A 17255-nucleotide genomic window follows, 5' to 3' on the forward strand; every position below is an offset into this window, starting at 1 on the left:
TTTCAGCTTTCTCTCTTTATTAATCAGAGGTCGCCACAGTGGAATGAACCACCAACTTATCCAGCATATGTTTTACGCAGCAGATGCCCTTCCAGGTGCAACCCATTACCCTTACGCTCTCATTCACACACATACACTACGGACAGTTCTAGCTTAACCAATTCACCTGAAACTAAAATTGACAAAAATATACTTCAAAACACGTATAATTCCACCTGCATGTGTGTAAAGGTTTAACCAAAGGTATTGAGATATCAGAATTTCATTATTTCGCATTATGTTGACTGATTCAATCTTGTGGGACATCAAAGGCACTTTATAGTGATATTGACCCAAGTAGGCCTATAAGCACAACGATACAGGCCAGATCAATATTCATGAAGCCTGATACGCATCATTTAATATCATTTAACAACTTACGTTCTGAATAATAAACGTCTTTATTGTTATTGTTTCTCCTTGAGGTAGTAAGCAGTTAGCAGTATGGCATCGCGGTATGTCAGCAGACTGGTTTTACAGGCGTGACTTCATTACCTGAATGACAATTCGTACACCTCATCCATCTGTTTCTGTGTGAGAGACTATTTTCAGTACGCTTTGTTTACGCTGACTAAAACTGTGCTAATGGCCTTCTGATTCAGGTCAATTGACCGTGTCGGTTTATGGGTTAGCGTTAGTTCTCATCAATGTGCTCGGTCCACATAACAGCGCTTTTAGTTCCTCTTTCATGCATTTGAAAGTTAAAAAAATCAAGACTGAAGTACAAAAGATCTGTTCTTTTTGTCTTACATGATGAAAGGGAAGTGATTTCACTAATCTGTTATTGTGGCATATTGCGTTTCAGTAATACAGTTCAACCCAAACTGAAAATTCAGCTATTGTTTGCTCATCCTCTGCTTGTTTCAAACCTGTTTGAGTTTCTTATATACAGAGTAATGTTGGGGGGAAAACAATTTCAAAAGCAGTTTTCCCTATGTTGTTTTTTAGCCTACATATTTTGAGCTGTATGATAGCAATTCCCCTTTATTTGTATAGCGCTTTTACAAGGTAGATTGTGTCAAAGCAGCTTCACATAAAAGATCATAGTAAATTGGAACAGTGTAGTTCAGTTTGTTGTGTTTAAGTTCAGTTTAGCTCAGTCTAGTGTGGTTTAATAATCACTACTGAGAGTCCAAATATTGAAGAGCAAATCCAACGATGCGCAGCTCTATAGATCCCGAACCATGCAAGCCAGTGGCGACAGCGGAGAGGGAAAAAAACTTCACTAATGGCGGAAGTGAAGAAAAAAAACCTTGAGAGAAACCAGGCTCAGTTGGGCACGATCATTTTAATTTCTCCGCTGGCCAAACGTCTTGTGCAGAGCTGCAGTCTCAGTGGCGGAGGCTGGAAGCTGGGCTCAGCGAAGACTCGTCTGTCCCTGGAGCGTCACAGGAATCAGTCTCATGTTCTCCACTCCTCCATGACCACCACAGTAGCTGCTCAGGATACAGCCTGGTCCAGGATATGGAAACCTTGGGATCATCTCGTCGTTGGTCTTGGATCGAATCAGTGACTCTGCATAGTCTGAGGGCCTCGGGAAGAGTATCCCCAGGTGGAAATGGAGAATAAAGAGAATAATTAGCGTAGCTGCTGTTCACAGTGTATATAAACAAGATGCAGAACCTGTGTGGAAGCCCGCTAAGTGGTGCACTGAGTGTATGCTTTACTGAACAGATAGGTCTTTAATCTAGTTTTGAATTGGGAGAGTGTGTCTGAGCCTCGGACGTTATAACGAAGGCTATTCCAGATAGCCTACTAAATGCGATTGTCTTTCTTTCTCACTGTCAAATGTATTAAATCATAGTGGTTTAAAGGACAGTGGCAAAGTATAAAGATTTCAGATGAGATTTAATGAGTGAAATACACAATGTTTAGTAAAAGTACAGTTCATTCATTCATGTTCCTTCGGCTTAGTCTTTGATTTATAAGGAGTCACCACAGTGGAATGAACCACCAACTATTCCAGCATATGTTTTACACAGCGGATCCCCTTCCAGCTGCAACCCAGTACTGGGAAACACCCATACACAGTCATTCACACACAAACAGACACACTACGGCCAATTTAGTTGATTTATATGGAGAGGGGTCTGGATGCAGACCTGGTGCAGTGCAATCTGAGCTGCATCCAATGCTTTTTAATGCGCTAACCCTAACCCTACCCCTCACAGTGACGTCACTCAGTCCGTTGAATGCATTGTGTCTGACATTGCATCGCTGAGTGATGCAATCTTCATAAAGGCTGCATCCAGATACTATTGTTCAATTCCCATATAGCACATATGTAGAGGGAAACCGGAGCACCCGGAGGAAAGCCATGCCAATATGTGGAGAACATGCAAACTCCACTCAGAGATGCCAACTGACCCAGCTGAGGCTTGAACCAGCGACCTTCTTGCTGTGAGGTGACAGCACTACCTACTGCGCCACTGCATCGCCTAAAAGTACAGTTACCGTAATAAAATATAATATAAACGTTGGCCCATATTTGACCCTGCATGGGCAGTGTGATTAACCAGTGCTCTCACCACCATGGCTGAGGGGAGTCTCTTGGTATTAGGGCACTGCAGTGCTCCGGGTGTGTGTTTATTGTAATACAAATACAATTTATTTGGTAATTTAATAGATAACATAAATAATACTTGGTACAACTATATGCGTGGTGTCGTATATGGCAGGTTTCAATGCTCAACAAGATTAAAATAACACGTAATAAAATATTTTAACGATTTTGTCAGCAACATCAGATGCTTCAGGGGCTTATTGAATGGTATATGTAACGTTCAGGCTCAAAATGTTATAAAATAGCCTCGAAGGAAACCGTGACACCCCACAAGTCCAAAGACATGCAGTACAGTTGAATTGGGTAGGCTAAATTGTCCGTAGTGTATGTGTGTGAATGAGATGGGTTGCAGCTGAAAGGGCATCCGCTGTGTAAAACATATGCTGGATAAGTTGGCGGTTCATTCCGCTGTGGCGACCCCTGATTATTAAAAGGACTAAGCGAATGAATGACACCGTGACAGAGGCCGTTAATGACTTTTTACCACAATTTGAGGCAAAATCATAATAAAGTTAGTTTTTAACTACACTGTTAAAAATTATTTCCATTATTTGTTAACACAACATATTTTCTTTTGTCAAGTCAACTTAAATTCACTAATGTAGTTGAGATAACAAAATATTTTTAGGTTATGTTGATTAAAATAATAGCATGGCGGTAACGCAGATTTAACATAAAAAATTTAGTTGATTCAACTAATTGATAGTTCACCAGACTCTTAAGTCTTCGTTTACCCTGCGCATGCACCCAAAGCTCCCGGGGTCAACACAGAAGAAGGCATTTAAACGTGAAGACGCCATTTTCTCCCCTTCAGAGGTGAGCAAAGACGAGCAAGTTTTATGGTAAGTCCTTTTAAAAATCGACGTCTTTTATTGTTTTGAAGTATTGCTGAAGAAGTTAGCGACTGTAACTGTTTGGATGACTGTCCAAAAAAAATGAGCACACTCAAATTTATATCTTATAGAAAAATATTAAATACAAATTTTTTAAAAAAGAGGAAAAATTTTGTTGAAATTTTGTAGGTTGTAATTTTTTCTGCAATATTTAGTTGAATTTAATTGTATTATATTTTAATTTCTAAATATGTTTGGTGATTAAAATATAATTTTAATAAATGTGTCTGTTTCATAAATCAGTTTTGTTTAAATTCACCAAAATACATTGCCTATATTCACTGCTGAGCAATGTATATTTTCACACCACCTCTGCGTGCTTCATTTCTACTGCATCTGACCAGTGAATCCAGCTCATGTAATTTATCCTATCACATGGGCACATTCCCATCAAATATTAGCACATTATACTTAATTATACAAATAAAAGCACCTTACATATCCAGTGCTAATTTTGGTATCTTTGTGTTGCCTTCTTTGAAAATGCTGTGGAAAATTATTAGTGTTTTTAATCCACTTGAACACTGATTTACTGTTTGATTAGATTAAACGCAGCACACTGAGGACATCTGCTGGTTAAATGGGGGTAGTGCAAAAAGAAAAGCAGAAACTAACACTAAACAGATTGTTTTCGTTTGCTGGTGTGGACACAAATGGGTCCATTGACTTCGACTTTACAATGGACATAATAAGACATATAAATTCATACTAATAATATACTAATCCATACTGGAAACATACTAATCATACTGGCAAACATGCTAATTCATATTAAATTCATGCTAACATGCTATTTCATACTGGAAATATGCTAATATGCTAACTTATCGATCTATGCCGACTGTTTTAAACTTTCTAAAATCTATTTCAGTTATTTAAACTTTAAAACTACCTCAAACTTTTAGACTAAGCTTTCTCAAGCCACCATAAAGTTTGTCTACGAACTTTACCTTTCTAGTTATTATTATTATTATTATTATTATTATTATTATTATTATTATTATTATTATTATTATTGTTGTTGTTGTTGTTATTATTATTATTATTATTATTATTATTATTATTATTATTATTATTATTATTATTATTATTATTATTATTATTATTATTATTGTTGTTGTTGTTGTTGTTATTATTATTATTATTATTATTATTATTATTATTATTATTATTATTATTATTATAAACAAATGTAACAAAATTACACTACATACCATGCAAGAGCACAGGACAAGGAAATCGGAATATCGGAACCATCGTTGAGTGATTTTGTGTTCCTGTCGGAATGTTTTCAGCGACGCTCCAGCTTTTGGTGTTTCAGTTCTGGCGCTGCTCTTCTGTTGTGTTCATACGAGCCTCATCCAGCGTTGATTAAAAACTACAACACACACTTTCATTTCAGACATGGACGTATGAGTGTGCGTGAAGGTGTGTGCTCATGATGGCGGTCTCGATGGAGAGTCAGTTGCAGAGCATCTTTGAGGATGTAGTGGTGGGTGATGCAGCACACACACTTCTCATTCATTCATCACAATAACAACAACAGTCACGTTTCCTTCTCAGAGTGATAAACACACAGCTAAATCATTGGGGTAAAGTTGGTTTTAGATTCGCACATTTGGAGTGTTTTCTCAATAATATTATTTCTGAAAAGTATTATTTGCAAATGATAAGTAGTGAGATCATATTATCAGCCAATGCTTATCAAAGCACAACACTGTTCACTGTCAAATAAATAGTGCTAATGTCGTTTTCAAGTCTTGTATGTCAATACTTACGCGCTATTTCAGACCGAATATTCAAAGTACCATGGTAAACAATATAGGGAGCACGTCACAAGTTGTCTCTGAACGAATGTGTGAATATAAAATCAGCTTTACCTCACTAGATAAGCAGTACACAGCACATTCTCATGTATAACGGCTAACTGATGTCAGAATAACGTACACATTTTAACTTTCAACTGTTTTGTTTACATCAGAAAACTGAGGTGATCGAGGAGGCGTTTGCTGGGTGAGTAAACTGATAAAACACCATGTAATAGAGGGAAAACACACTGGGCTGCACGATACTGGAAAAATATTCAATATCCATTGTTGTTGAGTATTGTGATAGCGATATTTATTATGATATAACATTTCCCTAGAAAAAAATATGTTTTTATTAGCTGTGCTTTTAAATCATGTATTTATGTAATGATAATACATTAAACAGGTAAAAGATATTCATTTTCTTTTCGGCTTTGTCCCCTTATTAATCCGGGGTCACCACAGCGGAATGAACCACCAACTTATCCAGCAAATGTTTTACGCAGCGGATGCCCTTCCAGCCGCAACCCATCACTGGGAAACCCATACACACTCATTCACACACATACATACACTATGGACAATTTAGCCAACCCAATTAACCTGTACCGCATGTCTTTGGACTGTGGGGGAAACCAGAGCACCCGGAGGATGGAGAACATGCAAACTCCCCACAGAAACGCCAACTGACCCAGCCGAGGCTCGAACCAGCGACCTTGTTGCTGTGAGGCGACAGCACTACCCACTGCGCCACTGTGTCACCGTAAAAGATATTCTTCAGATGTAATTATTTCTAATTTAGATAAACAAACTGTGTCAAGGTGCAAATATTTAGTCTTTAAAACACTAAGGGCCCTATCATACACCCGGCGCAATAAGGCGCAGGATGTGTTTGGCGCGATTTGTTGCTATTTTCAGACCAGCGCAACAATAATTTTCATGTTTTGCACAATGCTTTTAATAGCAAACCCATTTGCGCCACATTGTGGACTCATGGGTGTTCTGTTCTATGAAAGAGGTGTGTTAAGGTGCATAGTTGGCGCGTTGCTATTTTGAGGAACTGAAATAGACAGTACTATTGACCAACTAAAAGCTGCTCTAAAGTCCAGAGCAGAGCGCGTTAAGAGGGTCACATACCGGATGCGCCATTCGGCGAAGCGTCGCGCCATGCGTTTTAGAATTCTAAACAAAGATTTCAATCAGTGTACACACACCAGCGCCGCAAGACGGCAGCTGTCTGCGACGCCCAGCTGCGACTCAGGACACTGTTTATATTTCTGCCGCACCATCTGAATCCTTTCATTTTAAATAGCATGCAAATGTATGCGTCTGGTGTGCGATACTATCAACTGTCATGTGCGCGCCGTGTCGCAGCGCATCTGGTGTGTGACGCCCTTTAGTTGTGCGCCTATGCAGGTTCAAACACTTACACATTGCCTAATACACACAGGATATACAGCAACACACAAATATCTTTACATGGGAAAACAATTAAAGGATTAAAATGTTACAAACATTATAGTTTTCTACATCAATATAAACACCACTGCCTCCATGCCTTCTTCACCTCGGGGGGCTTTTTCAGTTTATTCATGACAATCTGCATCTGTATAATGTTATTATTATTATCAGTATTATTGATTATCTGCATATTTATATTTGTTTTAATAAAAACTAGTGTAGATTTGTCCACCTGTGGGGATTTGGAGACGTCTGCATCACCATATGGGGCATAAGAACAGGACGTGTGTTTGGATATAACTCAGTGTTTTGACCACACTTCATTATTATTGTTCATTTATTCCTTTGCTGGAAATCAGAACTGAATTTCGAAATAGTTTTGGAACAAATCTTTGTGCTTAACAAAGGAAATTAAATGGGTCAGCTAATGGGTCAGAGTTTCCACCGTTTCCTTACTCCACCAATGTAAAGGAGTAAAGTAAAGGGAAAGTAAAGTGGCTGAATGGAGGAGGCTCGTTCTTTATCCTCATGCTGCAGATGCTCTGTTTAACTGTTTTCTCACTAGTGAAGTGTTCAGTTTTACACTTACAAAGTCCACCGTGTAAATAGCAAATGCGCCATGTGCAACACAACTGACTCTTAAAGGCAGGGGTCACCAATCTCGGTCCTGGAGGGCCGGTGTCCCTGCAGGGTTTAGCTCAAACTTGCCTCAAAACACCTGCCTGGGTGTTTCAAGTATACTTATTAAGACCTTGATTAGCTTATTCAGGTGTGTTTGATTAGAGTTGGAGCTAAAATCTGCAGGACACCGGCCCTCCGGGAACAAGTTTGGTGACCCCTGCTTAAGGGGAATGAGAGATGAGACTCTGTTTGGTTTAATGCAGGTTATGCTAAAAACACACCCAGAACTCATTAAGAGAATAAACACAACCCTGTTAGTCCATGAGCCGGGGTGCAGAGCGTATTTTCCATGAGCTTAAGACTTTGCACCTAGATCGTTAAAATAAAACCCAATGAATGAGTGAAAAGCTGCGCAGATTTCCTGACTCTGATTGGCTGTTGTTATTTTCCTCTCTTGACTCGACTCCGCCCATTAGTGTTCATTCTAAACTCTGGGATCCGCTTCTAGCCAATAGCAGAACAGCAACTACTGGGGAGGTGGGGCTAAAGATAGTAAGGCACCATCTGATTGGTCATATTTAGATAAACAACCAATGCATCAAATGTAATTTATCACACATCTGCGATACGTATATTAAATATACCATCATCGCGATAATGATGCTTTTGTGATATATTGTGCTGCCCTAAAATACACACGTATAAGTGATAATGGAGACAGGATTTATGTTTATGTGTGTGTGTGTTTATGTGTCTGTGTGTGTGCGCACAGCATGTTTATGGACAGCCCTGAGGATGAGAGGACCAAACTCACAAGCTGTTTAGGAGCCTTCAGGCAGTACTGGAGCACACTGCCTCAGGTCAGAATCAACACACACACACTCAGAATCTCTCATACACATTGCACCTATGCGCACACTCAGTCTTGCGCGTGCACACACACACACACACACACTCTGTTACACACACAGACTTGCTCACAATTGCTCATATGCACACACTTAGTCTTGCACTCACACACACTTAAAATAGCAAAAGTGTATTCGGACACGCCCTTAATGCTTTTGCGCGTTAGACTTTGCGCCTAGATTGTTAAAATAGAGCCCAAAATGTTTATAGTGACCAAAATCATTGGTAAAAACAAAGGAGTTTTGATAAAATGAGCTAAAAAAAACTAAAAGATGCAATTATTTTGATCTTGCATTTGGGATTTGTTTACTTATGTTTGCATTTCAAGAACATTATTTAGTTTTTGTAATTGAAGGTATTGTTTGTTAAACCTGCCCGATGTTGCAAGATTTGACATTTATCTAATTGCGATTCTGACTGATATTGCGATTTAACTTTGTAAAAGTTTCAGCTCGGCATTCTTAATATGAGAATAAATAAACATATACAGTCCTGAATTATTAGCCCCCCTGTTTATTTTTTTCCCCAATGTCTGTTTAACAGACAGCAGATTTCTTCAATACATTTCTAATCATAATAGTTTTAATAACTCATCTCTAATAACTGATTTATTTTCTCTTTGTCATGATGACAGTAAATAATATTAGACTAGATATTCTTCAAGACACTTCTATACAGCTTAAAGTGACATTTAAAGGCTTAACTAGGTTAATTAGGTTAACTAGGCAGGTTAGGGTAATTAGACAAGTTATTGTATAATGATGGTTTGTTCTGTAGACTATCGAAAAAATACAGTATATAGCTTAAAGGGGCTAATAATATTGACCTTATAATTATTTTTAAACAATTAAAAACTGCTTTTATTTTTGCCGCAATAAAACAAAAAAGACTTCCTCCAGAAGAAAAAATATTATCAGACATACTGTGAAAATTTTCTCGCTCAGTTAAACATAATTTGGGAAATATTTAATAAAGAAAAAAAAACTCAAAGGGGGCTAATAATTCTGACTTCAACTGTATATAAAGGAATAAAAGCACTGTAGTTTTTGGTAGTCAGGGAGAGCAGATGTTGTGTGAGCTGTAAATGTGAAGTGTGTGTGTGTTGGTGTCCTTGCAGGAGTCTCATGAGCAGTGTGTGCAGTGGATCGTGCGCTTCGTCCACAGTCAGCACAGCCCCAAACGCATCGCCTTCCTTTACGACTGTCTGGCCATGGCAGTGGAGACCAGCCTGCTGCCGCCCAGGTACACACACATGCACGCACGGACTCACACACATACACACATGCTCTATATTGCTAAGAACTATAGTAAAAATGCAGCTCAAACTAGGACAACAGCCTCTCTCCAACATGGTCTTTTACATGTCTTAAACAGTTAAACTCAAGCGGCAACCTCCCGCTCTCCCTCGGGAAGCCAATACGGAAGTAACTGAAACTGCAATTCATCAAAATTCCGCTAGTCCTGCTCCATAATAGAGCAAATTGCAATTGAGCCCACTGTTAGAATGGCCAACTTTACAGCAGAAATAAAGGTGTTTACAGCCTGGTACAAAGAATGATTTTGGTTCATATAGCTAATATTACCCTCCATGACAACTGTGAGGGGGGTGAATTTTTTTATAACTCATCCATTTCCTTTATATTAGGTTATATTAAGTTTGCATAATTAAGGGCGTGGCCACTTGAGTGACAGCTAGGTCTCGCTGGTCGCCGTCACTTCACCTCAGCTCAATCCGGCAGATTAGCCACTGATCTCGGCATATTCATTGTATTTTTGTGTTGTTTTATGTGGCTTTACACAGTCAGCTGCCTTTTGGACTTATTACTTACAATTATCAGATGATATGGGATGCTGTGTGCACTTAATTGTGCTCACAAACCATTTTCGTGGCCTCCGTTTCCCTAGTGAGTAAAGTTATATACTTGTATACCATCTCTATAAATGTGTGTGTTTTATTTAAGATCATTTATCATTAATATTTTTCTTTAGACCCGTAAAGCACTCCAGAATGTGACAGATTGATTAGCTGTAGGCTCTAGATCAGTCATCTGAAGCGTTGTCATACAGTGTTATGCTGGAGTTCATCAATAGTCTTGCATTCACTAACACACACTATATCTGAAGTGTTTGGATGTAATTCGCGTTTTCCTCCTGTAGAAAAACGTCATAAGAACAATGTTTAGTGGCTCAGTGTATTACTACAGTGTTTTTAAAAGTCTAAACACTTTATTGATATAGTGTACAGCCAAGCACATGTGGTCAGAACACAAACGAGTCGCAGGTAATAGAGTATTAAGTGTTTCTCCCAAAGTAAAGTCTGTCTGCCAGGTCTAAGCAAAGTGCCAGCAGGTGTCTGTAGCTCCGCTCACTCTCCGCCTCTTTGCCCTTGTTTGGTATCCCGCCGTGGGTGCGATGACGCGCAAACAAAATGGCGACGGTTGGCCGCGCCTACTTGTAGCTTCTTTTGCAGTGTTTAGAAACCTATGGGTGACGTCACGGATACTACGTCCATATATTTTACAGTCTATGGTTAAACTACAATGATTCAAACTCTACCCTAAACTAGCTCCTATCCTAACAAAGCATACATCCGCTGAAAGATGAATTATTCACCCTGTATAAATCTCAGTTTAAATATATATATATATTTATGATTAGGACTTCACAATATTGGAAAACTCTGATGTTGTGATATTTAGTTTAACTGTGATATATATTTCGATATGAACACAATTTCACCAGATGACTTAAATAGCTCTGTTTGGAAAAAATCATAGTTTTACATTGATCAGTGTGATATTGTAAGAGGATGAATGTAATAAACAATCTACACCATGTCTCCAAAAAATCCAAGCCCTATTAATTTTGTCAAAATGCCTCCAGCTTTAATTATATTTTGTAATCAGATAGCAAATAGATGAATTTATATGATATGTACACGTTTTCCACCTCACCTTATTTATATCACCGCATTACCTTGTTAAACAATAACCCAAATATTGACAGAACGCTTCAATTTTATTACTTGAAAATTAAATTAGCATGCACAGAAATAAAGCAATCTGCAATCCGTGCAATCTGTCGGACAGCGCGATGGGTGCGTGGTGCATCGTCTTGGACAGTGGTGATATTTTCAACTGTACAGACAGTGTGTGGACGACTACTCCCCGCCACAGCACATACTGATCCAGTGCGATCAATTTTCGCCAGCAAGTAATCCACTCCACCTTTTGTCCAGTTTTTATTAGGAAATGCATGACGCTCTGCAGCCTTTAGTTCTCGTAAACCTTTGATCAAACTCCTATCTTCATTCCAAAACACCATTTTTATTAAAGCCTTACGCAGCTAAAAATAAATACGCCATCATTACGTCATCGCCAAGGAAAGTAAATGAAAGGATTATTCTAATGCACAGATTGTGCTGTTATTCCTGTACGAAATTTAGTCATTATTATTACTGTAGTAGCGTAAACAGTCTTATTTTGTATTATATATTATTGCTTGTTTATTTTTTGACATGGTTTACAAGCTTAGATAAATACAATAGAGCTTAAGATGTGAAATAAACAAAGCTTTGAGGAGTCTAACAGTATTCAGATATACGGTAATTGAATAATCAACTGTAAATTGATACTGCATATTCTTCATAGTATAAATAAATAAATAGAATTAAACATTTTTAAAGTTACAAACAGTACAGATTTTAGGCTTAAATGCTTTTAAAATCCTGATACAGTCATAGGCCTCAAAAAACACACTTAAACAACTTAACTCTCTCGCTCTGTTATGGTTGGTATAATTAGGAACTATACAGTGATTCCACAAATCTCCTGTGTTTGTGAACTGGCTCCTGTTCAACTCTAATCCTGATTTAACATTGCATATCCTGTGATGGGACTATTGTGGATGCACGCATTCCGATATCGATGCTAAAGCAATATATTGTGCAGCTCTTATGACTGTTTTTGTGGTAAAGGGTCACATATATTCATTATACCAGTGTTTCCCAACCCTGTTCCTGAAGGCACACCAACTGTACACATTTTCAAACTCTTCCTAATCAAACACACCTGAATCAACTCATCAGAACATTAGAAGAGACTCCACAACCTGACACGAATGGGTTAGATGAGGGAGACATCCAAAATATGTACTGTTGGTGTGCCTCCAGGAACAGGGTTGGGAAACACTGCATTATACCATCAGTAAAACAAAAGATTTAATGTTGGCCTACAACTTTTGCACAGTCCTGTGAATATATACACTCTCCGGCCACTTTATTAGGTACACCTTGCTAGTACCGGGTTGGACCCACTTTTGCCTTCAGAACTGCTTTAATCTTTTGTGGCAGAGATTCAAGAAGGTACTGGAAATAATCCTCAGAGATTTTGCTGCATATTGACATGATAGCATCACACAGTTGCTGCAGATTTATCAGCTGCACATCCATGATGTGAATCTTCTGTTTCACCACATGCCAAAGGTGCTCTATTGGATTGAGCTCTGGTGACTGTGGAGGCAAATCTCCCCCACACCATTACACCACCACCAGCAGCCTGAACCGTTGATACAAGGCAGGATGGATCCATGCTTTCATGTTGTTGATGCCAAATTCTGAGCCGAGCATCTGAATGTGGCAGCAGAAATGGAGACTCATCAGACCAGGCAACGTTTCTCCAATCTTCACTTGTCCAGTTTTGGTGAGCCTGTGTGAATTGTAGCCTCAGTTTCCTGTTCTTAGCTGACAGGAGCGGCACCCGGTGTGGTCTGCTGCTGTAGCCCATCTGCCTTAAGGTTGGATGTGTTGTGTGTTCAGAGATGCTCTTCTGCAGACCTCGGTTGTAATGAGTACTCATTTGAGTTACTGTTGCCTGTCTATGAGCTGGAACCAGTCTGGCCATTCTCCTCTGACCTCTGGCATTAACAAGGCATTTGCACCCACAGAACTGCCGCTCACTGGATATTTCCTCCTTTTTCAGACCATTCTCTGTAAACCCTAGAGATGGTTGTGCGTGAAAATCCCAGTAGATCAGTTTCTGAAATACTCAGACCAGCCCGTCTGGCAGCAACAACCATGCCACGTTCAAAGTCAACTTAAATCCCCTTTCTTCCCCATTCTGATGCTCGCTTTGAACTGCAGCAGATCGTCTTCACCATGTCTACATGCCTAAATGCATTGAGTTGCTACCATGTGATTGGCTGATTAGAAATGTGTGTTAACAAGCAGTTGGACAGGTGTACCTAATAAAGTGTATTTATACAATAAGCCTACTCGTATATAACATACAAATAATTTAAAAGAATAATGATGAATGTTAGAAATCAGTCCCTTGTTTTTGTTGATAGATTAAATTGAGTAATATTGGTATGATCCAGCAGTTGTAGGTGTAGCAGTATGGACCACTGCCAGACTGTGATCTGTGTGTTGTGTTTGTCAGGATGGTGTGTCAGGCTCTCATCAGCTCCGACAGTCTGGAATGGGAAAGGACTCAACTCTGGGCTTTGACCTTCAAACTCATCCGCAAAATCATTGGAGGAGTCGATTATAAGGTGAACATCCAAACTCCTCCTATAACACTCTCGAGTTACATTCACATTTAGTCATTCAGCAGACGCTTTTGTCCAAAGTGGCTTACAATAGAGGAGGCATACAGAGATTCAACACGAAGAGGCAATACACACAAGCAGAGCTAATTATACAAAGCAACTTGTTTGTGCTCAGAGAGTAAGGAGAGGGGATTGTTTTTAATTGAATTAATGAATTTAAGAACGTCGCTGGTTCGAGTCCCAGCTGGGTCAGTTGGCATTTCTTACGCAAACACGGGGAGAACATGCAAACTCCACACAGAAATGCCAACTGACCCAGCCGGGGATCGAACCAGCGACCTTCTTGCTGTGAGGCGATTGTGCTACCCACTGCGCCACCGTGCTGCCACCCACTCTTTTCTCTCTCTCAAACCTGTTTGAGTTTTTCTTCTTCTGTTGAATACCAAAGAAGATGTTTTGAAGAATGCTGGAAACCTATATCCATTCACTTCCATACTATTGAAGCCAATGGCTGGTTTTTCTTCAGTATATCTCCCAATGTATTGCAACAAGGATGAACAACTGATAAGATAATAAGATTTTATTTTTGGGGTGAACTGTCCCTTTACAGCAGGATTCATGTTGTTCGTGCAATCTCACACACTCTCTCTGCGTTTTTCAGGGTGTGAGGGATCTACTGAAGGCCGTGTTGGACAAGATTCAGACCATCCCCAACTTTGTGAGCTCAGCGGTGGTTCAGCAGCTGCTCGCAGCACGAGAGGTGAGTTTGAGTTCACAGATCACAGAGCATCATCAGTGTGTGAATTAGTCTCATGTGCAATACTGGAATATTAAATGAAACATTTGCAAATAAAGCAGCGTTTCCATCCAATTAGTCAAATAAAGCAAAATCGTCACTTCCTGATAAACTGGAGCAGATAACAGTCAGAGAAATGGAGCTTAGTGCGTTTGGAGAAGCCACTGTGGTGTTTTTCTTCTCTAATAAATGAGTTGCGGTTCAGAAGACGAAGACGAAACACAATGAACACAATGCGGTGCTTTTTAGTTTATTTATTTATTTATTTATTTATTTATTTATTTATTTATGACCTTTATTTATGACTTTTATTTATGACTTTTATTTATGACTTTTATTTATGACTTTTATTTATTTATTTATGACTTTTATTTATGACTTTTATTTATTTATTTATGACCTTTATTTATGACTTTTATTTATGACTTTTATTTATTTATTTATTTATTTATGACTTTTATTTATTTATTTATTTATTTATTTATTTATTTATGACCTTTATTTATGACTTTTATTTATGACTTTTATTTATGACTTTTATTTATTTATGACTTTTATTTATTTATTTATTTATGACTTTTATTTATTTATTTATTTATGACTTTTATTTATTTATTTATGACTTTTATTTTTGACTTTTATTTATTTATTTATTTATGACTTTTATTTATGACTTGTATTTATTTATTTATGACTTGTATTTATTTATTTATTTATTTATTTATTTATGACTTTTATTTATGACTTTTATTTATTTATTTATTTATTTATTTATTTATGACTTTTATTTATTTATTTATTTATTTATTTATTTATGACCTTTATTTATAACTTTTATTTATGACTTTTATTTATTTATGACTTTTATTTATGACTTTTATTTATTTATGACTTTTATTTATTTATTTATTACTTTTATTTATGACTTTTATTTTTGACTTTTATTTATTTATTTATTTATGACTTTTATTTATGACTTGTATTTATTTATTTATGACTTGTATTTATTTATTTATTTATGACTTTTATTTATTTATTTATTTATTTATGACTTTTATTTATTTATTTATGACTTTTATTTATTTATTTATGACTTTTATTTATGACTTTTATTTATTTATTTATTTATGACTTTTATTTATTTATTTATGACTTTTATTTATGACTTTTATTTATTTATGACTTTTATTTATTTATTTATGACTTTTATTTATTTATTTATTTATTTATTTATTTATTTATGACTTTTATTTATTTATTTATGACTTTTATTTATTTATGGCAAATTACAGTAAAAAAAGAAGACAAAACTAAAATATATTTCTAATTAAAAGTATAAATAGAATCAACTTAAGCACATACAATGAGAAAAACAACATACCAACAAATAAAAAGGTAAATAATAATAATAATAATAATAATGTGGCTTAACAAAAACTACAATTGTACAATCTGAAGCACACAATACACTCTAATCTGCACTTAGGAAAGAAAAAATCAGTTTGCTGGAACAAGGACTTGGTCTGTAGTTGACAATAAAACATATTCTTGGATATATATCCTAAATGGGCCCCAATTTTTCTTAAACTGGTTAGATGAACCTCTAGACCAGTGTTACCCAACCCTGTTCCTGAAGGCACACCAACAGTCCACATTTTCAACCTCTCCCTAATCAAACACACCTGAATCAACTCAGCAGAACATTAGAAGAGACTCCAACACCTGAAGTGAATGGGTCAGATGAGGGAGACGTTCAAAATATGTACTGTTGGTGTGCCTCCAGGAACAGGGTTGGGAAACACTGCTCTAGACAGTCTAATTATTTCCAACTTTACAAAGAAGAGGACATCACGGATCCACTGTGTTGGGGTTGGAGGTTTCTGATCCTTCCACCTAAGCAATATTAGTCGTTTGGCCAGGAGCACAATAAAAGCTATGCAATCAGATTATACGACGAAGGTTATACGACATAGGCAAAATTCCAAAAAGGACAATCAGTGGGCAAGGGGAGATAGAGATACCCAAAAAAACAGATATAGTTTTAAAAATAGTGTGCCAAAAGCAATTAAGCTTTATACAAGACCAAAACATATGTGCATGCGTGGCTGGGGTGGAATTACAGCGATTGCAGGCCGGATCTATATGCTGAAAGTGCTTTTGAGAGCTTTAGGTTTGTCCAGTGTACACGATGCACAAACAATGTGCTACTTTTGGAGGCGTGAGACGCTGTTTGGGAGCACAGACAGATGCTCAAGACAGTTCTGGAGGGAATAATAATAGATTAATAATAATACTGAAGCCCTGTGATGACGGAGGCTTTTTAGAAATGAGCAAAACAACAGTTCAGATGTTTTACAATGTGCTGGAAACACTGATTTGTCTATTAATGCGTTTGTCTATTAATGACGAGCAGAACACACACATCTAAAGTCATCTTAATGTGAGCGCTTTAATGGTCAAATAGGTGTCAATACGCTGTGTTTATTCATATTAACCCTCATTTGTGCAGTAAACAAACGAGTTGAGAATCAAAAGACACGTCAAAGAGAAAGCATTAATCAGAACTGCGCTACTCTTAAAGTGACAGCACACTATATTCCTGCTGCCGACTGTTTTTA

General features: G+C 37.4%; 1 protein-coding gene across 2 annotated transcripts in view; it reads left to right on the forward strand.

Moving 5' to 3' along the window:
* Window positions 1–4788: 4788 nt before the first annotated feature.
* med23 (mediator complex subunit 23) overlaps window positions 4789–17255 on the forward strand; it is a 92832-nt gene continuing 80365 nt past the window's right edge. For both annotated transcript variants that reach the window (XM_056480999.1, XM_056481000.1), the window contains exons 1-6: window positions 4789–4987; window positions 5477–5508; window positions 8158–8245; window positions 9412–9536; window positions 13733–13844; window positions 14503–14601. In XM_056480999.1, coding sequence (XP_056336974.1) covers window positions 4934–4987; window positions 5477–5508; window positions 8158–8245; window positions 9412–9536; window positions 13733–13844; window positions 14503–14601 — 510 coding nt within the window. In that variant the 5' untranslated portion in view covers window positions 4789–4933. The remainder of the gene's footprint in view (window positions 4988–5476; window positions 5509–8157; window positions 8246–9411; window positions 9537–13732; window positions 13845–14502; window positions 14602–17255) is intronic.

This window comes from Danio aesculapii, chromosome 20 (assembly GCF_903798145.1).
Source record: "Danio aesculapii chromosome 20, fDanAes4.1, whole genome shotgun sequence".
Lineage (NCBI taxonomy): Eukaryota > Metazoa > Chordata > Actinopteri > Cypriniformes > Danionidae > Danio > Danio aesculapii.